The sequence below is a fragment of the Sinohyriopsis cumingii genome, chromosome 1, assembly GCF_028554795.1.
Source record: "Sinohyriopsis cumingii isolate HCF-2022 chromosome 1, ASM2855479v2, whole genome shotgun sequence".
In the NCBI taxonomy this organism is placed as follows: domain Eukaryota; kingdom Metazoa; phylum Mollusca; class Bivalvia; order Unionida; family Unionidae; genus Sinohyriopsis; species Sinohyriopsis cumingii.
Window position 1 is genome coordinate 96,211,589 of NC_142961.1, and position 23,883 is coordinate 96,235,471.

At 34.1% G+C, this 23,883-nt stretch overlaps 1 protein-coding gene across 2 annotated transcripts in view; it reads left to right on the plus strand.

Moving 5' to 3' along the window:
- The window catches only part of LOC149807386 (F-box/WD repeat-containing protein 9-like), a 49,022-nt gene extending 30,141 nt beyond the window's left edge, over positions 1-18,881 (plus strand). The window contains exons 5-9 of one of the 2 annotated variants that reach the window (XM_089966112.1): positions 2,433-2,545; positions 6,837-7,077; positions 8,477-8,590; positions 13,230-13,392; positions 15,299-18,881. In XM_089966112.1, coding sequence (XP_089822238.1) covers positions 2,433-2,545; positions 6,837-7,077; positions 8,477-8,590; positions 13,230-13,392; positions 15,299-15,309 — 642 coding nt within the window. In that variant the 3' untranslated portion in view covers positions 15,310-18,881. The remainder of the gene's footprint in view (positions 1-2,432; positions 2,546-6,836; positions 7,078-8,476; positions 8,591-13,229; positions 13,393-15,298) is intronic. The other variant, XM_089966105.1, reaches the window with a different exon arrangement.
- Positions 18,882-23,883: the final 5,002 nt, after the last annotated feature.

Sequence of the window (23,883 nt, forward strand, 5' to 3'; positions counted from 1 at the left end):
CTCCACCTGTACAAAACAGACAATGTAAAAAGAGCAGTATTGTTAATAGATTACTCATGTGTGTGTGTGTGTACATATATATGTGTACATGTATGTGTGTTCTCGGAAATAAAGGTACAAAATGTGCTCTATTTTCTCTTTTAATTCGACTCTCAATGTGTATTTTGCAGTGAACATACCGTAGTTTTAGTATTCCTCAGTAAATACAATAACCTTACCTCCCGATGAAATAAAACAAATAGAACTTATTTGAACCTGACCACCCCTATGTAAGCGAATTAGGTATGCTTGTGTCTTTGCCAACAGGAAAGAAATACGATACACATGTACCTACAGCTGTCATGAATCTAACTACAGATGTTATTTAATGGAAATTGTTACTCTGTAATGTGTCGTTAAACTAATGGGCTGAAGACAAAATAAAAAACAAAACAAATTAACATCCTACCTCATCTAATACATTATAGTGGCTGAAAAATATTTTTAAAAATTGTTCTTAATGTTTACTGACTTAGTAAAATATTAAAGTAGCCACTTACCAGCAGACCTGGCAAACTTAAATGACATTACATTGAGTTGCATGAAATTAGTAGGAAAATTGTTTATTTTCTGATAAAGTGGGAGTATAATTGTTATGTATTTAATCTTCTGACAGACGAGGCACAACTACAGCATTGATGAAATTTGACCTTTTACTAGCCATTTGCATTTCTAGTCACATGACTATACAAATCTCACAACCTACATGTCAATGACATCACAGGTCCAGTAGTCACATGATATCAACAATAAACCACTTTTGTTGAACAGAAATATTAACCAAGTCATACACTGTTGTAAACGAATGAAAGGACATATAATTCTCAATATATTATTCTAAGAACAATGACCAGAAACCTGCTGCTGTCACAGGAACTTAGAAGTAAGATTCATCAAGAAAAGAGCATGTGTCAGTGGTGGTTTTGTTGTACCACTTGACTGCCACATTGACGTGATCTCTGCAAAAAGTTGATGAGCATTATTCTGCTGTACCCACTTTTTCAAGAATTTTGATTTCACAAATAAATGTGTAGGACTATTCTTTTTTAAAGTATTTACTTTACTAGTGTTGACTGTGACTGGTAACAGAATGATCAAAATTAATTCCTTTTGCTGATTATTGTTGTAAAAATTCTGAAAGGTGGATATTAAAAGTTGCTTTTTGTCAAAATAAGCTTTGCACTGATATGTATGCCCGACATAACAGGTTTATTGAATTAACAGGGGCTGAGATAAGTGGGGAAAAATTAACAATAACAAAGAAGGATTTTTTCAGGACTGGACTAAAAAGCTTGGCATACACAAGTTCTCAAGATAAATGAGTTAGAGATAAGTTGGTTTGACAGTATTGCCTTGTTTTCTTCATTGGACCCTATTTTTTCTACTTCGTGGTCACTCATGCATGAAAGTTTGGTTACAGTGGCCTTGGTTTGGTATGGTTGAATTTAGAGCTAAAATAAATACCAAATTTTATTACTAGTATTCAGATATTCATTGAATATATTCAAATAGGAGTCAACTATTTGTCAATATTAATAAAGATATAAAATCAGTGATCTTTACTTTTTTCATTCTTTACACTCTCAGTATCTTGGACCATTATTCCTGCACTATTGAAAACTGATTTCTTGATGCATCTAAATGAAGGTAGCTCATCTATAGCAAAACTAGGTCACTGTGACCTAATGTAACATTTCAGCCAATATACATTTGTTTGCTATAGCCTCTGTATGTTTAATCCTATATGACATCAACACTGATCAAACTTTGTTTCGGCTTGACACTGATCAAAGTTTGCTTGTTGATGCACCCTAAGGAGTAATATACTGCCAGTATAGTTGTGTAAGAGAGAATGATGTGAATTAAGCTTGCCTTGCTCATTAATCTGTTATCAGAAACTGAGTGGTTCTCATCTATAAATTCTTATTCCATGTTGATGTGGTAATGTGACCACTCCGGTAGCCTAAGTGGTTAGAGTGTTTGCTTTGGATGCGAGAGGTCACGGGTTTGAATCCTGGCAGTCATACCAAAGATTTATAGAAATGGTACTAGTGGCTGCCTAGCTTGGCACTCAGCATGAAGAGGTTAGTGTGAGCACTGGTCAGCATGGTGTCAGGATAATGTGACTGGATGGGACATGATTGCAGCATCATGGTCCAGTACTAGACATTACTATAAACTGCCACACTGCATGCATCATAGTGATATTACTCTAATTGTCATAGCTACATTAAAATTCCAAAAACAAACACACATGCAGTGATTTGTTGTTGTAGCTTTAATCTTCAAAAGACTGTTGAAACATTGCAGTTTTTATACTTAAATGAGAAATGGTCAGTAATCAGGATTAAAGATATTACTGAATTGATTAATTTATTACATAATCATTTCAGGGCTGGGTGTGGTCAATGGCATCTGTTGACAATATTCTGGCCACTGGATCTTGGGACACTTATCTCCGGCTGTTTGATGTGGATGCCAATTGTCAAGAAATGTTACGATTTAAGTAAGACAAAAAAATGAGTTGGTAGTTATCCAGTAAATTTTTTATCATAGCAGACATCTGATTCGATGGACAATGGCTTCTGATGGATAGATTTTAATATTATTTTGAGGATTTTTACTATATTTTGTATTAGCGTAAAAGCTGTTCATAATTAGCAGTATGGATTTTACTGTACATTGCGAATGCAAGCAAGGCAAGAGTATGGTCATTATCAGCCTATACTAGCATTGTACAACCCTTTCATGTTAGTACTTTTTAATATAATGGCCACTATAAGAGATACCCATAATTAGAATAATTCCATTTTGTGAAATGAGTAGAGTGTACTAATAGTTCCATGAATTCTTGCACAAAAAAGGCAGCCATTTGAGAGAGTGACTTCTCACTTTAGAGTTTTCCCAGTAGTATATGAGACCAAGAATGCACCATACCTTTTAGATTCATCCAGCATGGATGTGATCTATCATAATGGATTATTCAATAGACTTCTGAAATGTAATGTAATCTTACCATTGCTAGATTTTCAAAGTTATTGCTTGGCACATGTATTGACTTGACAAGAAGAGCTAAGCAAGGTCCTTTCATCCCGTGTCCATTGTCTGTTAGCACAAGTTTGTTGCTGCTTCAATACTTCTGGGAGCATTGCCACAAGACTACCAGCACATGCATCCCATCTAATTGGTCTTGCATTAAAATGGCACCCCTCAGACATCCAACATTGTCACCATAGTTGCCATCTTGAAGATCATAAAACCTTTCTACAAATTTTAAAAATTAAAAGCTTCAAGGATGTATAAAAAATGCATTAGGTTTGTCATTTCATTCATTGATTTATAATTTCTAACATGGCTGTCACTCAGGAGTCCCTAACACTGTCATTTTTATTGGTGTTTCAAAACAAACAGATGCTTTTTATATAAACAAGCAGACAGACTGCTCATTCTCCTTTTCTGGTTTCTAGAACAGTCCATTTTAATAAAAACTGTGTCGTCTGCATCCAGTATTAGCATTGTCTGGTTTTAATATTTCAAAAACAAATTGAACAAAATAAAGAGAATGAACCATTGTATACGTGTGTTCAGTGAAATGTAACTCCAGAATTTACAGAATTATTTTGATTATCAAAGACAGTGAACTACATTACATCTTTTGCTAAAAAACATAGACAGACCCATGCCAATATGGCCACTATGTTATTAAAGAAACTTTCATTATGTTCGAAATGCCAACAAGTTGGCTGTGTTTGGAACAACTGGCGACAGTCAGATTAGGATGTATCAATCAGTGAATGAAATGACTAAGTGTTATGCTTTCTTATATCCTTCATGCCTTTTGTTTTTAATCTTAATGGGGGTACAGACAAATTGGAGGGTTGTGTGAATAACATAGCTTCTAGTTGATCTAAGGAAAATGGTGCTGATCTGACATTAAGTATAGCTGCAAAATCTTGAAAATCTTGTTATTGCTATTCTTTTTGAATGGACTGTTTTATTAACATGGAATTTAACTAAAGGATTTCTTATCATCTTAAGTTGGTCCTAAATGAAAATGTTGAAGTTATTTTATCCAGTATGGACACCATGGCAGCCATCTTGAAAATGTTATCACTACTACTGTGAACAGATAGATGGTCATACATGTACTTACATGAGGCTTTCACCAGAAGTTTTTATATATCTAATTTGTTCCTAGTTATGTCGAAAATGGTGTGTCTTACCTCTAACATGGCACCTTAGCTATTTCAAAAATCTTATTATGACTATTCTTCCATGAAAGTGGCATGGACATAAGGTTTTTGTCAAAATCAAAACAATTCTTGCAATATTTATCTAGTTCTAAAGAAAAAGTGGTGAGATGAGATATGACCACCAACAGATCTACACTTTTGCTGATATGTTTTCAAGACTAGAACCTGATTAACCTTGGGGTGAAATCAAAGGTCACTGCTTGCATTTGTGTACTTCATTGAGCTTATGAACACAGTGATTTTTTCACGAACAAGTCAGTTTTGTCTTGACTTTATATTGTGTTGCATTCTAATGAACAATTTGATAGTCAGCATTTGGACATTGATTTTAAATTCAACAGTCTTAAGGTTTTATTTGTACTGTCTGGTAGGTAAAAACAAAATCTACGAATGATTTTCGTCATTTAATCCCATTTGTGGATCCCATTAGTAAGTATATATATATGTAGTACTAGTAGTAAATGTTAGCTGGATCTTCATATGCCTAATGTTGGATTCTTAAAATTGATCCCTGTTTTTATCTTGTGTGTGTGACCACTCCAGTGGTTAGAGTGTCCACCTTGGATACAGGAGGTCACATGTTTGAACCCCCGGCCAAGTCATACCAAAGACTTATACAATGGTACTAACAGCTGCATCACTTGGTGCTCAGCATTAAGAGATTAGTGTTAAGACTGGTCAGCCTGGTGTCAGGATAATGTGACTGGGTGGGACATCATGCTGCATGTCTGCGGCATGCTATCCCAGTGCTAGACATGACTATAGACTGCCACACTGCAAACATCATAACAATATAGCTGAAAAATTGTTAAAGCTATGTTAAAAATCACACACACACACACACACACACACACACGTTGTGTGTGTTTCATTACTTACATAAGAGTATATTAGGAAGTCACGAAAACCGCACTCTGAGCACATTTTCTTAAGCTTGCTGAGAAGGCATCATTATAGCCATCGTATAAAAACATAAAATAATGACACTTGAATGTCTATAAAAAACCATTTCAGTCTGCATTCATCGGGCTGTATTTTTGCCATTTCATCCAACCAGACTCTTGCATGGCTTACAGATCTTCATCATTCGAGGGTCTGGTAAAATGCTTTATTGATCACTGTTACTGACAGAAGACACATTTTGTTAAAACTTTGTATCACCAGGTCACTAAATTTTGGAACATATTTACTGCAATTATTAAACCAAAATAATACTGAAAACTTAAAAGGGTCAAATTTAACATCATTACTGATGCAGGAGATGTGACACGATCTGACACTAAAAATGTCCAGGTTTAAGTGAAATATGGGATCACCTCATCATTACAGTAATTTAAGACATCTCATTTCATCTGCCATCTTCTGGCATTACAAGTGTTACGTATATTTGATTTAATATATATATATATATATATATATATATATATATATTTTAATTTAATTGTTTGTCAGTTCTAAATTTTTCTTTTTCTTACATGCTATTGTAATGTAAATTTATTCACTAGAGATGATACTTTTCAGAAAATTGTTTGACCTTGACTGTTAGTTTATAAACAACAGGTGTTGATCTAAATTCTGACCTGGATTCAGAATTAGTAAACAAAGTTCTATTTTATTTTAAAATGATTAGTTGTTGTCAAGGTCATGATGGGTTAAGAAATAAACACTTTTTTAAATTTTTATTCTGGGTATAAAATCAATGGTCTAATCAAGGCCATATTCTGTGTATGTGATATAAACATGATCATGTGACCCCCCCTCTGATTTTGCAACTTGGGGGAATTTCGAAACTGCGTCTTATGATACAATATAATCTTTGTTTTGGGAGAGATTTCTCAGTTTTGGGCTTTTCATACTGATGTCAGGTTAATTTGTTGTAGCCAGATTTGAGCTGTAATTTTCTTCACATCAGTTGGATTTCAAAAGGATTAATTCTTTATTCTCTGGAAATATTTTGAGGAGTGCTCACACAGAAATTTTGGAAAGACATTGTTTACAAATTTAATTTGGATTTCCAACACTGGAGTTCCATTATTTGTATTTCTACAAGGAACTGTAGATAAGCACAGTACTGACTACAGCATACGTCATCAACATCCATCTTGGATTTTCCATCAGATTTCGAACTTGAAATTATTATTAGAACATTCATTACTAGGACTTTTTCAATTTAATTCGTGGATTATTCTTAGATTATTTTTGGATTTGATTCTTGAAACCATAAGTTTTTCTCCTTTTTCCATTTTTACAGAATTTTTCAGGAAAATAAATTATTTGTTAAATTTTAAAAAGCTTGTTGTTTTCACTCTTTCTGTGTTACTGTTTATTCGAGCCTAAACACATAACACAAGAAAAACTTTTTTAACTAGACCATAAGGTGGCAAAACTATCTTGGAGCCATGAAAGAATCTGGTTTAACAAGACTTGTAGTTTTGAGAATTAATATGGATATTGTTTTCCTCACAATAAAATTTTGGGTTAGGCATTTTTTTATAACATGTTTCATATATTACCATGTTAAAATTGTATTTGTATCCTTCATAGATGTAAATCTGCTCTGCTGGGTCTATACATGGAGCCAAACTTTATCGCAGCTGCAGGGTATGACAAGAAGCTTTATCTGATAGACCCACGAGCTCCAGGGTCTGAGATGACAATAAAACGTTATCACAAGCAGCCCATCCTTTGTGTAGCTGCTGACAAGAATTACGTGATAACTGGTAGTGAGGACAAGACGATCTGTATATATGACAGGAGAACAGGGAGTCTACAGCAAAGATTAGAGGTCAGTTGAGTAGCAAACCTGAAAGCTGTTTTACTTTAGAGCACACTCGTATTAAATTGTTATGCCTTGCTTTACCATGAACATGACCAGAAAATACGGTTTACCCGTCTCTGTTGATTCATATATCCATCTGTCCATCCAGTAAAATAACACATTTTGGTTGGTTTCTCAGTTAGTATGGTAGGGTATCTGTGTTCCATGAATAATAATGAGCAAAAACTTGAATACATTAAAGATTTTCTATTTGCATTTATTCTGGAAACCTTTGGTGTTTGTTTCATGATATTAAACAGAGGTGATGTTTATGAAAAGTATCCAACCCAGTTTGAGTGTGCACTCAACTAAGGGGCTGTATGAGTGTGAGATTCTGGTTCTGGATTCTCCAAACACCCCAGGGTTTATCCACATATCCCACTAGAGTACAGTGTGCATACCTTTCTGATACCAGGTAATGCAGTCATAAGTATACTGAATACAAATCTTCACAGTATCATGAATTATGCTTTAAGACACAAATAGCTTAACCTAACATGATAAATAAAAAAATGGGAGGTAAGCCAGATCAAATCAAACTGAGGTCAGCAAATCTTCTGCCGGTATATGTAGTAATGATCCTAGTCTGTATATTCTGTCATCATCATCTGTATGTTTTGTAATCTGATGGATAGTATACAAGGTGTAACCAATGAAATCACTATGCCCTATACTTGAAGATGTAGGAGACTTTAATAAAATTTGAACTATTTATCTTGGAAGTCACTAGTATCTAACTTAGACACTCTGGCAACAATCAGGTTTTAAATTATAAATTACTGGATGAAATTATGAAGTTTATGCATTTTTTGTATCCTTCAGGCTTTTCATTTTTAAAACTGGAAGTGTTGGTAAAAATGGCTTTTTAATAAAAATATTTAAAACCCCCAGATATAGCTGGTTTTTAATGGCACATTAAATGGAAATGTTTATTCATTGAAAAATGTGTGCCTCCATAGTTTCCCTTTAGGTACACCATCATACTCCCACACACACATAGTAGAGATCTCTCCACCCATGACAGCTCAGAAATGAGCTCGATAGAAGGACCTGTAACTTGATTGTCCCATCAGTTTTCTGTCAGAATTAATAGTCTCAGACTGACTGCATATTATATCAGTATCCCTTTTCCTGCAGCCATGGCAACAGTATCAAAATTAGATTTTTGTGTTATTAGGAGTGAGCTACAGGGGATATGTCACTGCACAGATGAAAGTTTTTAGGAGTCAGCTGAATGGATATATGTCACTGCACAGATGCAAGTTCTTCAGAATACTTTTTTTTTAATAGACTTAAACTAATTGTTATGTCTGTGCTCTGCTTGCTAGTAATTGTAACAATCACAATAATTTTTTATTATGTTAAGGTGAATAGCTTTGTGATGGACCTAAGCTTTGGACATGGTCAGTTGTGGTTTGGAGACAAAGAGGGAATGATTCACCTACTGGATGCCAGCAAGGGGCTCTTTGAAAAAGTTCAGGTAGCTCAAATACACTGAATTGTTACAAACAAACCTATATTATTCAGCCACTGATGTCCTTGTTCAGTATCTTATGATGTCTTTAAAAGTATTTTAGTGTAGGACAACAAAAAGTCTTAATGATGACCCTTCAGGTAGATTTGATTGCATTACTAGTCATTAATTTGATGTATTTCCATATCAACATTGCTAGTCGTTTTTCTAAAAGTTGTGTTGATACATTTTTAAAAATTTATTTTGCCTGTGAATGGCAAGATGTATACAGCTTTTTTTTCAGTTGCAACAAATGGGATGGCATCAGCTGTTAACATATTTTGTATTCAAGTTGTCAGCTGGTGTTAGTCTTGCCTGTAATTGGTGATATTAATATTAAAGTGTTTTAAAGTCTTTGACCTCAGAAAGGTGACTGATTCAGGCCTATCTAGGATTTGCTATTTTGCTTGAAAAAGCAGAAAGTTACATCAATATACTTCCAATGAAAATGGACAAACTAATTGACATAACTATTTTTAGTATCAAGTTTTGATGTTGGTCAGTTTAGAGCACTTATGCAGATTTATTACTGTTTGTTAATAGCCATTTTTCACCATAGCAAATACTGAAGAAAAAAATACAGAAGTTATAGCTAATGTTCATCAGACTGGATGGAAAATACTGTTCAGTTAGACATGTTTTAAGAAACTTTTACAGGCAGCTTGTTTGTTCTTTGCAGATGAAATAATAGTCTGTGGTCTTTATCACAGAAGTGTATATATGTAGAAATCTTTTATATGCACTAAAGCATAGAAATGATCTTTTGGATTCTCATTTATGGTAGAATAGATAAATATCACTATGACTGGTCCTCTTCCTTCTTGCTAGCAATATTATTATTAATGTAATATACTTGTGAGTGATTTGGGATTGTGACCTGCTTTGCTTGGATAAAGATTACCTATTCTATAGATATGGAAATAAAAAAAAATTAAAAGTAAAAATTATGTAAACCAAGTTAGAAACAGCAGTCATTAAGTGCAGCAGATGTCATGTAAATTATAAACGAGGTTTTGATTTAGCCTGGTATGAATTGTTGTGTGCATCCAGCAATAATTATTTTGAACTTCTCAAAAACCACTAGGTCAGCCAAGTTTGGCAGAAAGCATTCTAGCATGAAGGGCTTTTAATTTTATACAAATGATGCCAATCTGCCTTTAAATACGGCTGCTGTTACTAAAAATATACACACCTTTAATAACTTCACCAAAAAACCCACATTTAACAGACTTTGATCAAATTTGATAAAGTTTAGGAGCTTGAAAGATTCCAGATTTATGTAAATAACTGTTCTACAATCAAATGTGGAATTTGTACACAAATATGTCTAAAGAAATTCTCATTTAATCAGATTTTTTATCAACTTTGTCATAGGGGCGTTCATTAAACAAATGATGCTGATATGTCATGATTATGGATGAAGATACAGAAACTAGAGTAGCATTGGAACAGTTGTTTTCAATATGCATGCAATCAACAGCATCAGAAAACAAAATTCAACAAAAAGCAACCTACTGCCAGATTTTTTTTATGAATGCAAAGCAAGGGAAGTAACCTCTGATAAGGACTGTTTAGAATAAATTATTTTATATTTTGCTGAGTTCTTCCCCATGCAGAGAAAGAAATTTAAAAAAATATTAACCCTTTACCTCATGCAAGCGCCTTTGGGCACCTCTACTCCATTCACATGGAAGCGCCTTTTGACATCTCTACTCCATTCGCATGCAAGCGCCTTTTGACATCTGCTGTAAACATCAGCCATTTTAAGCTGGTTTTCGTAGCGCCACCTTCGGGAAAACCCCTATTAAATACTACATTCATTTCTACAAATGACAATTACATCAGATCACATGGTCACTGCTTATGCTCTGGTCGATATCTGCTATTTAAAGTAACTGGTTCGTAATCTCCACTCTCCAAAATGGAGGTCATGGATTTCATTCAGTACTTACGAAGTTTTCACGATTAGAATATCAACTATGAAAGCTTCAGTAACTTAGGTAAAGGCTCTGATATTGATATAGGCAGCAATTAGTTTTTATAAATTATCAAATTCAGATGACTTAGTGATGTAGACGCGGACAAAAAAATTGTAAATTTCGAGTATGAGAAATGGCAGCTACAGTTGGTCACGCGGACATTACTCTTTAATTTTTCCACACATAATAGATGTGTACCAAAAATGTAAAATTGTTAAAATTGCTGTTAAACATAACATACACTACATTGCTTAACAATTATGTGTATGGAGTCAGATAGGTAACAGGTGTTCTATTTATAGTACGCTGCACTTTGTAACTATGCTCTATGAGGTAAGGGGTTAATTTTAAAATACAAGGTGCATAAATAGAACAAGTTATTAAAAATAAAATATGATACATTATGGATTATCATGAATGATTTATAGTTTTAAGAGAAGACAAATATAAAATTGCAATGCAAAAATTTATAATTTGATATAATTTTGTTTTTTAGATTAATTTTACCAAAGAATTATTTCAGGTTCAGATGGTTAAGTTTTGTTTTTACTCATGTAAAAAAGCTGTTTGGGAATTTACTAATGATGCAACATAGCCTTAAAGCTAAAGAGCATTTCTGATGCACACTAATAAATGTATGGAAGTATCACAATTTCTTTATGTACTAAAGTATGATGTGCAAGGAAAAGATTTTGCTTTAAGAAAAACATATTTCAGGCAACAACCATGTCCATGTTTACAAATTTATTTGCAGAAACTGTTGCTGAAGCTTGATCACATTTTAAATTTTTGAAAATTTGAAGCAGGTATGATATTTGCTAATATTTCCATATTAAAATACCTGGAACAATTGTCCTTCACATATTATATAATGTACTGTACATTCTTTTAAGGCATTTCATATATTCAGTGCCATTACTCACAAACTGTTTTATTGTATAGTTTGTATTTTTTTTCAGCTTTTGGGGAAAAAGTAACCAGATGTGCTTTCCTTCCAAATTTAGTTACTAAAAGCAAAGACACTCAAGACCTTAAAAAAAAAATCATAAGAAATTCATTAGTCAATCCAGGTTGATAAGATAGTGTGACTCAAACCAGCAACTTTCTCGTCACATTCCCAGCACCATTGCCACTGATATACCACAGCTATATTTGATACAAATCCCATTGGTTTCCAAGTTATGACTCCAGAAGCAAACCCCAGAGGGATGAGGACAGACTGAGAAATTTGTGCTAAATGCACAGATTAACTCCCTTTAAATGCCAAGTGTGGGGCGATGAATAGTTTCTAAGTTATGAATCAGAGCCCAGCCCCCCAGTGGTCTAGGTATTATGACACCTTGGTGTTAAAATAGGTAATAGAAAAGAGAAGCAATAAATTTTGTAAAATTGAACACAAAAAAAATTATTGTCCTAGAATACAAAGTGAAAATATAAAAAGAACTTGTGGTATTATGAATAAAATCCCAAATTGTCCTAGAATTACTGACACATGTCCTAATGAAAAAAGTTCTTAATAAACTTTAGTGGTATTCCACATAATTCCAACGCAGGTATTAATGTACCTGTAGTGAATGGTAGTCTATGATGTACTAATGTACAGACAACCTGAATTGTAATGATGTGCCAATAGTCTTTTTGTTGAATGAGTGTAATATAATCCAAGGTTTCCTTGTTTGAATTCACTATAATTCCCAGTTAATGTCTTTGTTCAAGAATATTATAGAGCACTTTGTATTTCCAGAAGATAATAATTTGAATTAAATAATTTCAGCTCAAATCAAACACTAAACACAACAAATGATTCTGATGAAGATCTTACAGCATGAATGAAAAATTTCTAGATAAACAAGATTATGTAATAAACTAAGGCACAAAAAAGAGCCAGGATGTAGGACAAAAGTTCATTTCCAAAACAATCCAGGCTATAATTGTAGAAGTTCTGTTACTTGAATTATGATAAAAAACATGGTTAACACAATGTCCTTGACTCAAACCAATATAAATCTGTAAACCCACACTAAGAGAGAAAGTATTAGCCATGTGTTAGTTATTTACAGAATTTTAAAAACAAATGATTCTGGTCAGGTATCCAGTGAACTTGATTTTGAACAAACAATGCAAATTAAATAAGGACCCCCGAGTGATCTAAAGCACTCACAGTTACAGATCACTGCCATCTCACCTCTACCTGCATGGGTTTGAGTCTCAGGTTCGGCCAATGTGGGTACATGAGAAAGCTTGCCAGTAGCTTCTTTTGGGTCAGTGGTTCTTTCCGCGGATTTCCCGGGTTCTTCCTCCACCATTTATACTGGCTGCCATGTATAGCCTATCTTGTACTGAAAAATGGTGTTAAACCCTAAAACAACAACAACAGCAAATTAAATATACATAACACCTCCCGCCATAAGTAAGAAAGATTTATACACTAAAATTAAATATACATAGGAAAGAAAAATATCCTTCCAACATTAACAGACACTGTAGCAACTATGTGCTCCAAACTTTTCTTCCCCACTACAGTTTTCAATACATGTAGAACTTGTATTCACAAGCTGATGTATACCATCTACCCAGGTGAGTGATATCATGGGACCTCTTATATGTTTTTTCCATTCTCTCGCCAGACATATGATGTTGGACACGCTGAGAAAGTGACTGGTATACAGCATACATTAGGAGGTATTTTCACATGTTCAACAGATGGAAATATCAAGATTTTAGAACCCAGCCTAGATCCAGGGGTTGTCCATACTTTATCAGTACACTCTGGACCTCTCTGTGATGTAGGTAGCTGCATATTCTTTAAATAACTTAAAATGAGTTATGGTCTTCACAGGTTTTATAAATATACCATGCTTTTAAATCTACAAGTTCATGAATTTTTTACTGGTAAATTATCATTTTCCATATTTTAATTATCAACTTTAGAAAATGTAATCCTTTTTTAAATCAGTATTGGCTTTGACTAGTTTACTATTTAGTGACTTTAACAGTAATTTCATGTTACCAAATAAAATAAGATTGTGAGGAAAATATTCAAGTATGTTTCGTAGGTATCTTAATTTAAAGTAGATATGTAATACTATGCATCTCTTAGTGTGAAAGGCAGTAATATCCAGCATTTGCACATGATCAAGTTATCCATCACAATATCAAGTTATGAAGAAAAATATTGGTCTATTTAGTATTGGGTCTTCACGTTTTGAAGAAAAATCAAGATTGAGACATTGTGGTTTATCAGTTCATAAATGCATACATGTATTCCAGACTTATCCCAACTTGTATACCTTTATAACTTTTTGAAATACTAAAGAAGTGCTGCTGAAGAATAGAACAGCTGTTGAAAGGCTACAAGTGAGGAATGTGAAAGGAGGGATGGTTAGCAAATGATAGACAATTTTCATCCATCACTTATGGCAAAGCTAAAGGTTCACATGTTAGAAATCTATAACTTTATAGGGGTTAGTTTGAAAACTCCTTGAATTTACAGAAAGTTGGTTTTGTTCTTCCTTGAATTTATTCAGAAACCTATGTTTCAAAAACATAAAATTATCAGAGGGAAAAACAATGAGTCAAATATATTACTGTTTAAAATGAGTTGTAATTTACATATTTAAAAATAATAATGAATAAACAAATTAAATAGTACAAAATTGGATGGATTAAAATGACACACAAAGTAGGTAATTCCAAATGAAATAGTGTCTCTTTGCATTTGTGGGATATTAATCATGTTTGTGAGTGGATAACCATTTCAGTAAGGGGTGTAACCCACTTTTTATAATAATAAAAAGTACTCCTTGACAACACTTGGAAGTCATTGAAAGCTCCTTGAAATGACCTTAAAAAATACTTTAAGGCTATATGCCATGGAAAAGGGGAGCAAATAGTAAAGTATGGTGAAATTTGGACCATCCATTTGTAGCAGAATAAGGGATGCAGGAATGCTGAAAATGGGTACATTTGATAGTAAATCACATACGTTAGAAAAGTATGAAGACATCATGTTTTGTTGCAAATTGCATTTGCCAACAAGTAAAACATGTACTGTGATGTCCAAAATGGGCTTAAATTAAAATGGTGCTAGTTGGATATCTGGTATGGCCATCATAATCATCATCTTGAAAATGTAATCACTACTGGTTCATGGATGGTCATATTGTGATTTCACTACAAGACATAGTATGATGCCTAGTTGGTCCTCAGTGCTGTTTTGACATAAACTTATGGCCCGCTGGGTGATATTCATGAAAATCTTCCCTGCTCCTCCAGAATGATGGTCACATTGACTACAACTTTTCACCAAAAGACTTCTTATGGTACCAGTTTGATCCTAACTGAAGATGGTGCCACTATGATGGCAAAATTGGCTACCATGGTGTTTAGTTGGTTCTAAATGAAAGACTTCCACTATGGTCACCATGGTTGTTGTGGTCCTCTTTAAGATCTTGTTAATGCTATTCTTGCTGAATGAAAGGTCTTACTACTATTGGCTTTTCAATAAAAGACTCTCATCATGTCTACTTGGTTCTAAATGAAATATAATTTCAGTACTTAAAAGTTGTTAAAGAATAAATGGACAAATAAAATGCATCTTGCCTTACATTCTAAAAGGAAAAACTTCAATCATTATAGCATCAGACACTTTGAGAGAACCCTATTATTATTAATATTAATATTATTGTCTTTTCAGATTTGCTATAAAGACAATGTACTTGCCAGTGCAGGGAGTGATATTGCCATAGGAGTTTGGATAAAGAGATAAAATATCAACCAGTCTCTCATTTGAAACAAAGACAATTAAATGTTAGGGATAAAAGCTTGAAACTTCATTTCTCTTGATTACTTTAGTACAGGGCATTGCTTAAGTAATGTGCTTTTCTTTCTTGCAATTGTGCTGTGTGTGTAACAAGAGAAGCCATAGTTTGTAAGAATCAGAATGGCCAGTTTCTTACTTTTATAATGGCTTTTCAATATAATTCCATTTGAGTCAATTGATGAGAGAAAATATGACAAATAAAGTACCAATCCGAAGTGGAATGAACTACATCTTTAAAACCATGGCACAGTCTGAGATATCCTCAGCAACTGGATGTTTTACAAAGATCAACAGCTTTTCAGTTTATATAAGACTATGCTTGTTTCCAACATTTGCTTCTCAATCAAATTTTCTTGTATCTGGCATAAAAAAGTAAAAGCAAGACTAAAGAGAAAACAATATCAAACTGATTTTCCTGAAGCCATTCTATATACAGGGTTCCCATGCTATCGGGAAAAAGTCGGGAGAAATGATTTTTTTTCCCGACTGTGAAAAGTCCTTGCATTTCGCAAATATTATTGAAAGTCAGGTAAAACCCAGGAATTTTCCACCACCACTTGATGCCCGAAACACTCACTTAATTCAGTAGTAACTAAACTGATCCTGAGTTAAATATATCGAGTTACAACCAGAATATTCGGAGGGTGCAGTATGGATCATTTGGTTGCTTGCAATAAACATATATGCTGAATCAATCCAAATGCCCAGTGGATCAGATTCAACTAGTAGACTTTTATTTTCAAGTCAGCTCGATATCTGTATCTTCCTTACATGGAAGATATGAAAACCAGTCTAGCATCACACGAGGCCAACATGGTGGTGGCAAAGCGTAGCCGCTTACCGGATGGGATAGCAAACTTTAAATGTTAGATCGAGTGATGCATGCATGAAATTGATATGGAAATTACTTATTTTCTCAGAAATTGTGAGTATTAAAATCATTGTCTTTATTCTGCTGGAAGACAAGATAAAACTACATCATTGATGAAATGTGACCTGGTACTCGCGATTTGCATTGCTAGTCGCACGAGTACACAAATCTAACAACCTACATTTTAAAATGTTGTACAAAAAAAAAAAAAAGTATTAAATAAAAGGTGTGTACAGATTGTAATAAAAATACAAAATCAATAGAACACAAAAGTTTCCATTTTTATATATTCCAAGAACAACTTATGGAGTTTTATTGTGACACATGACTAACACGTTGAAATGTGATCTCTGCTTGATAAATCAGACTGGCCAGATTGAAGGTTTTTACAAAAGGTATCTGACTTTAATTTAATATAATTGAATTTCTGTACAACAAAATTATAAAGGAGGTCGTTGTTGATATCACGTGACTATTGGGCTTCTGATGTCATTTGAGATTTGTGAAATCATGTGACTAGTAATGCAAATGGTGAGTACTGGGTCAGGTTTCATCTATGCCGTAGTTTCATCTTGTCTGTCTGCGAATTTACGAATTACTATTAAAATACTTGCCATTTCTGATAAAAAAATCATTTTCCTATCGATTTCATGCAGGTATAAGTCGATATAACATAATTTTTTTAAGGCCCTCTGGTAAGCGACTACCATATCTATGTCACTACTGCACGGTGGCGGCAAATTCCAATTTCTCTATATGCAGTTGCAATGACCCCACACCTCGATATAAATGTCCAAATATGAAAAAAGGGGTGGGAATATTCTGAGTAAACTCAGATTAGAAAACGGACTGCTATTCGTTTTAAGCCAAATTTGTAGTCCAAATTGTTGAATCTCAAAACTGAAATGAGAAACTGTCATCCCTTATATTATATATTAAAAAATGATATGAGCCCCTGTAGCAATACAAGTTTGGGGACTGGCTTAATGACAGGTTGATTTGACAGAAAATTCAGTCCTTGGTTATATAACAGTATATAATTTTGAAGGTCTTTTGTCAAAATTTAAATCAACCCTTTCGAAAATGTTTTTTAAATGATGGATTTTTAACCCGATCATCTTGAGGGGATTAGGTTGTTTGAAAAATCTTGTTTGGGATATTATTGACACAGACAAATTCAGGGTTAAACTCTTTTTGTTACTAGACAAGATTCTAATTATTTGCGTTTATTGTTTTTTTATTACTATAATAGGAAACATTACTTTTCATATATATATATATATATATATATATATATATATATATATATATACATACAGTGTGACCCCACTATAACAAGATAGTTGGGAGCCATAAAACCCGACCGCATTATATACTGAACCGTGTTATGTGCAACCAAGTCAGTTAGCTGAAGAAAATGTATCCCCCAAAAAAAAAAATTTGTGGGAGGGGGTGGAGGTAATAAATGCGGGCCGTAAAATATTTGCTTCGTCGGCACAGTTACCATCTTGAATTGATGCATATTAAATGAGAAATACACCTGTAGTGAAAACAGAGAAGACATAATAGTTTACTTTATTTAGAGAACCATGAACTGGTACATATACGTGAATCCTGTTTATATATAAATGTCTAATGTATAGTATGAATAGAGTATCAACACTGTGTACTCACCTGCTGTTGTTGCTGTTGTTGTGAGGTTTAACGCCATTTTTCAGCACACAATAGGCTATGCATGGCAGCCAGTATTAACGGTGGAGGAAGAACCCGGGAAGAACCACCGACACATGAGAAGCTACTGGCAAGCTTTCTCACATACCGACATTGGCCGATTCCAAGACTCAAACCCACGCAGACAGATGTGAGATGGCAGTGATCCGTAATGGAGAGCGCTTTAGACCACTCAGGGTCCCGTTTTCACCTGCGAACCTTATCATATACATTGAATCCACAATATATGTGATTCCATCGAAAATATGCACACAGAGATTTAAAATATTCATGAATTTTGTAACAGGTCATATTGGACTGAATTCAGTGGAAAAACATAGCACAATCTTGTAACAAATGATGAAGCGCATTTACTTTAAAGTACGTTCCAAGTCAGTAAAAATTAGTTTGCGTTTTAAGCCACCGTTGGCTAAAAGGAAATTTTCACAGCACAGTTAACGTGTTCCAGTCACGTTGGAAAATGCAAAAATCCATCAGATTCCATCACTTTTATTTAAGTTTGGTACTGACTTCCTTTGAAGAAAAGTTCTTTGATGTTATTGAAACATTGTAGTTGGCTTTCTTTGATGAAGGGTGCATGCGCTATTGAAGTCACCGCTAAAGGACAGCTTTGGAGAATAAACGAATTCCCATTTCTTATTGTGGCGGCAACATCAAATAATTGTATTGCATGATTTTTTCTATTTGCTGAGTATGTTTTCATAACAGCTGATGCTTCAGAGGTAATCTGTTTCCTTTGAAATTTCAGCAAACTGTTTTATCTGGGTACATTTTTAAAAAGGAATTGGCCATCGTTTAGACTATTCTAGTTACTGTCCCTTCATGCCTACTGAATAAATCAATAAGTAAGAAGGATTTTTTAAAATTTAATTTTGAAACTTTTTTTTTTTACATTTGTGGTAGCAGCATGATGCTGTTTCCACGCATGCATCTGAAAATTAACAAAGGGTCAACGGACGATAGAGACGTAGGTGTTCTGATGACGGGGATTATTACAGAAAACGTGAGCATTCTGAAGGATTTAATTCTGAGTGAAATGAAGAGGGATTTTACTTACCATCCACATACAAAAGTCAGTCTTTGTAAATATATTAATTACTAGCGAGCAGCCGAAAATCCAATGAAAGATAGATTACAAGACAATGCCTCATCCGGTTGATCTCCATTACCAGAAATGTCAACAACACGAAAGCAGATATCTTACAACATAAGTACTCATGCTAGATGTCAAGATAAGCATATTATGATATAACAATGCACTGTTTAGATGGTTTGTTTGTATGGACAAAGAATTTTTTATGTAACAATAGACAAATTTCAGTGCATTTTATATCTATTTTGCGGCTTCCTTTCATGGGGCCTCTGAATTTCTGCACTCCAAACCAATGGTTGTATATAAAAGTTTCAACAGCCAACAATATCACCAACAAATAAAAAAAGCCACATGGTATGTTTTGCAGCCAATAAGGAAAAACAATCCAAGCTTGCGACATTGGCGAAGACCTATGCGATCCTAAAATAAACTTTTTATGCGTTTTTTCATCTTCTTACTATTAAGAAGAAAAAGAAATACTTTTTCGTGTACGAGGAAAATACATATAAAATTTCAGGAGCCAAGCCACAATCATCTTGTATTATTCATACGCAATCTCTTCCCCAAAATGATGAGCAACTTTTTACGGTTTTTTTGGTACTTTTTAAGAATTTTTTTTTTTGCACAAGAAAAATAGATATGAAATTTTGTGCAATAGCAGGGTCACACTGTGTATATATATAATGCAATAGAACTCTTTAAAATTAAAGGTTTGAAAGGAAACAAAACATAATTTATGTTCATTATGTTATTTATGTTAGCAACATAATGCAGTAGAATAAAGTTAGAACTTTTATTCTGTACATTGAGATGACTTTACATTCCAGTTTATAGGAATATAATCAAACTGGTTTCGTGTGATACATTCTGTGGTTTTGTACATGATCATCTTTTCTGACCTTGAAAGAGAAACATCTTTAGATTTAGAAAATGCATGTTTCATAATCTAAAATGTTCTTTAATTCCATTCAGTAATGGTCATATGTGAACCTTGAAAAAAGTAATTTCATCCTGGAAAAACCCTGGAAATGACCTGGAAATTTATCTTTAGAAAAGCATGGGAACCATGTATATAGGGGATTCTGGGTGGCTGAGTGGTCCAAAGTACTATCCTTTATCAATCACAGCAATCTCACCTTTGTCCACCTTTGTCCACATGGGTTCGAAACTTGGGCTTGGACAAAGAAGGTATGTTCGAAAGCTTGCCAGTAGCTTCCTGTGGGGCAATGTTTCTTCCCGGGGTGTTTCCAGGTTCTTCCTCCATCAGTAATACTGGCCTACATGTATAGCCTGTCGTGTGCTGAAAAATGTTAAACCCACAACAAAGCATTCGTGAAGCTCTACCTCACAAAGAGTCATAAATTGTTTTACAACACTAAAGATTTATGTCTCCTTTGTCTCAAGTTATTTATGTATTTTATGATTAGGGTTCTGCTCAGGGAATTCAACAGGTCACTATTGTAACCGTCCATATGTCAATGATTTGATTTCCACAAGCACATCTTTGTGAGAATTGTCAGATTTTAACCAAAGATTTGGGATGGATTTTTTTTTATTGACGAGGCCTTGCAAGAGTTTGATATCCAGACTTGTGTATCTTTCATGCTGTGTACATACTTTTATCTTTTTGTATTTGAGTACCCTTCACCAAACAGTCACTTTTTCCGGTTACTCTGGGTTTTCCTTTTTGTTTTTCGCTCCATGGTGTGAATGGCAGTCTGTGGTGAGATTAATTAGGAGGGCTACTATGATTATGTAATGTTACTCAACTCCAGGTTATTACATATCCCAGATCCTATATCTTTTCCTGACTGTGGTATATCAGACAATAACAACTGACATTCTTAATGAATTTTTTTTACATGTCTTTGCAAGAAATGTGGGGGGACATGGTGTTTCTCCTTCTTTCCATCCAACTTTTGTTTTGGCTATTTGATTTTGAAGTCATTTGAGATATGGATCGAAACTTGTTATACTTGTACATCATCATTAGAAGGTGAGTATGTACCTCAGTGGGTGCCCTATTTCTGCTCCATAATATTAAAGCTGTTTCAGATTAAGGGATGAAAGTAGATACATTGTACATTACCGCTAAAACATGTTTTGCATACCACATTTAGGGGTGGTCAAGGTTAAGTTTTCTGTCTTTCCCTTTCATTTTGTAGTTTTTACAGTTTTTGAGACTAAGGGATGATAACCTCACCATGGTAGACAAGGAAAAATAATTACATTTGCTTGTTACCAATAAAACTACACCAAAAGAATGTACAGTTTCCTTATTTCAGTGAAACTGGGTGTTAAACCCGTTCTTTAAAAGATTGATAAAATTCTGTGAAAATCTAATTGATCTTGTCAGATTAGGGTTGCACAAAAAAGAAAATAGCTCCAATCATCCTTTCACTTTGATATGCCAAAAACAAGGAGTCTAAGAAGCTGGGAACCAGACTAACTGTTGATACACTACCAAACCAAGTTTCTTTTTATAAAAAATAAACAAAAAAAATGCTAAATTTCGTGAGACACTCATCTACCTCAAAACTGAATTTTTGAATTGTTCAATTAATAAAATATTGATGCAGTGATTTTTTTACAAGTAACATGAAACTTATCATCCTTGAGAATATCTCTATGTGTGAATTCAGGAATTCTCTGAAACTCGTTTTCCCCACAATGGTCCGTATCTGTGAAACAAAGCTCTTTATTTTACAAAGTACTCATTTCGCTAGGTTGCCCTTGCTATCTTTAATCACAGTTATAACTGAGTAGGTTCATTTAAGGTACCCCGTACTTTAATTAGATTACGTTCGCAATAACATTTATAACAGTGTTCAATTGATCAGCTGAAATGAGTTACCCGACATATGACTGAAGCTGCTGCTTCTTAAGCATGTATGATTTGTATGCCTTTTAAATATTTTGTTTATTCCAACTCCTTTATTTGATTCAAAAGACGTAATTAACATAATAGAAAAGGAGGCCCGCTTTTTATTTAGTGCAATAATACAACAAATGTTTCTGCTTGTCCGATATCAAAACACGCTGGCACTTAACTAGGTTCTCAGAGAAACGCTCGCAGACAGAGCTGTTGCGGTAGATTGACACATTTTACGTTTAATTACAACAGGACACATTGCATTTATGATGATTACACTTAAAAGGAACTAAAAGGTAGAACTAGAACACAAATTTCAATTGATACAAAAAATTATTTGTTATTTATTTAGTGAAGTACTGCCTCCACTAGGCGTAAGTGACAAAATGCCCTCGAGTATCGTTAATTATGGTGTACTAAGAATGTTGTTTAGAAAGAAAATGTAAAAAAAATTTATGACTTCTTTTTAAAGTTGATATTTCATAATGTTGATTAAAATGTCCAGGTCCTATCTACCATTTTCGACAATAAAACGAGTGATATATAAGATTCTGTAACCAATTTTGATCACGATTTTCTTCAAATTCAACAAATAGGAATAAATATTTTTGTATTTTCCGGTTTAAAAAATGGCATCCATGCCTGACACTGTTAAAAGTGGATTCACAAGTTATCAGGGCGCAAGTTATCGAGGGAGTGGTGTATTGTGTACCTTTATATTGATGAGACCTTGAAAGAGTTAGATTTCCAATGTTCCACTGCATGTTAATGTCCCTTGAAGACCATTTTTGCTAATATGGCTTCACAGCACAAGTTCCTCTGTTTAAGGACCCACTTTACTTACTGTAGAACACTAAAGTATTGTAATATATGCCTGTATGCTGAAACTTTAAAACATTTTTTCCACAAGTTTTTCTCATTTTTCATGGTGATTCAGATACAGTAAGCTACATGTGTAAATTGATGGTACATTTAAAAATTCACAAAATATTTGGTAATTTTCTTAAACCATTTTCATTTTTCTCAACTTTATAATTTTCAGCATCTTCCTGAAGTAACCCATATTAATTAACTTGGAACTCCATGAAATGAATGTGTCAATTACACTGATGTCTAACTTGTATAATGATAACATAAAACATGTACAGTGGTCCCCCTCTTGAACGGCCCCCCGACCAGCAGCCACCCGCTCCTTATGGCCAGAATCCATTGGCACCGACGAGTTTGTGTTCAAAAGTACCCCTCGCGAAAGGCCACCTGGCTAACGCGACCAGCGGCCAGCATATTAGTGCAATAATATATAATCTACCCCTCACAAGCGGCCACATTTTATTTGAATATGTATCCAGAACCAGTATTTTATTCATAACGTGTGTTAAGTAATCCGATTTCTGTTTCCCGATGTCAGGTTTTAGTTACTGAAAGAAGTGTTGAGTAAAGTACATGTACCACTAATGTTAATATTATATCACGAGAAGCCAAATTTATTCCATAAAAACCGATAAAGACTCAAATTTTAATCCATACAAATGGGTAAGTACATGTAATCCAATTAGCCTTACTGCTGTGTTATCATAAGATGTCTGGTTTAGTCACTCTGATAATTGTTAAGATTACAATTATTGAACAGTAGTAACAGCTGAGAAGTGGCAGTATCAATGTACAGCTGAGAAGTGGCAGTATCGATGTACAATACCCAAGTCAGCATGAAAATGGTTTGATGGCCTTTATGGCTTCCCTTAGTAAGATGTTGAGCTTGTTCACTTTAATAATTAGTGGCTATTACTACTGACAATAATTGTCAAAATTATGAATCCTAACGGCCGCCAGGTCAAATCTGCGTGATGTTAATGGTACATATTGAAGCCGTTTTGGCTTCTCTCACTTAGTGT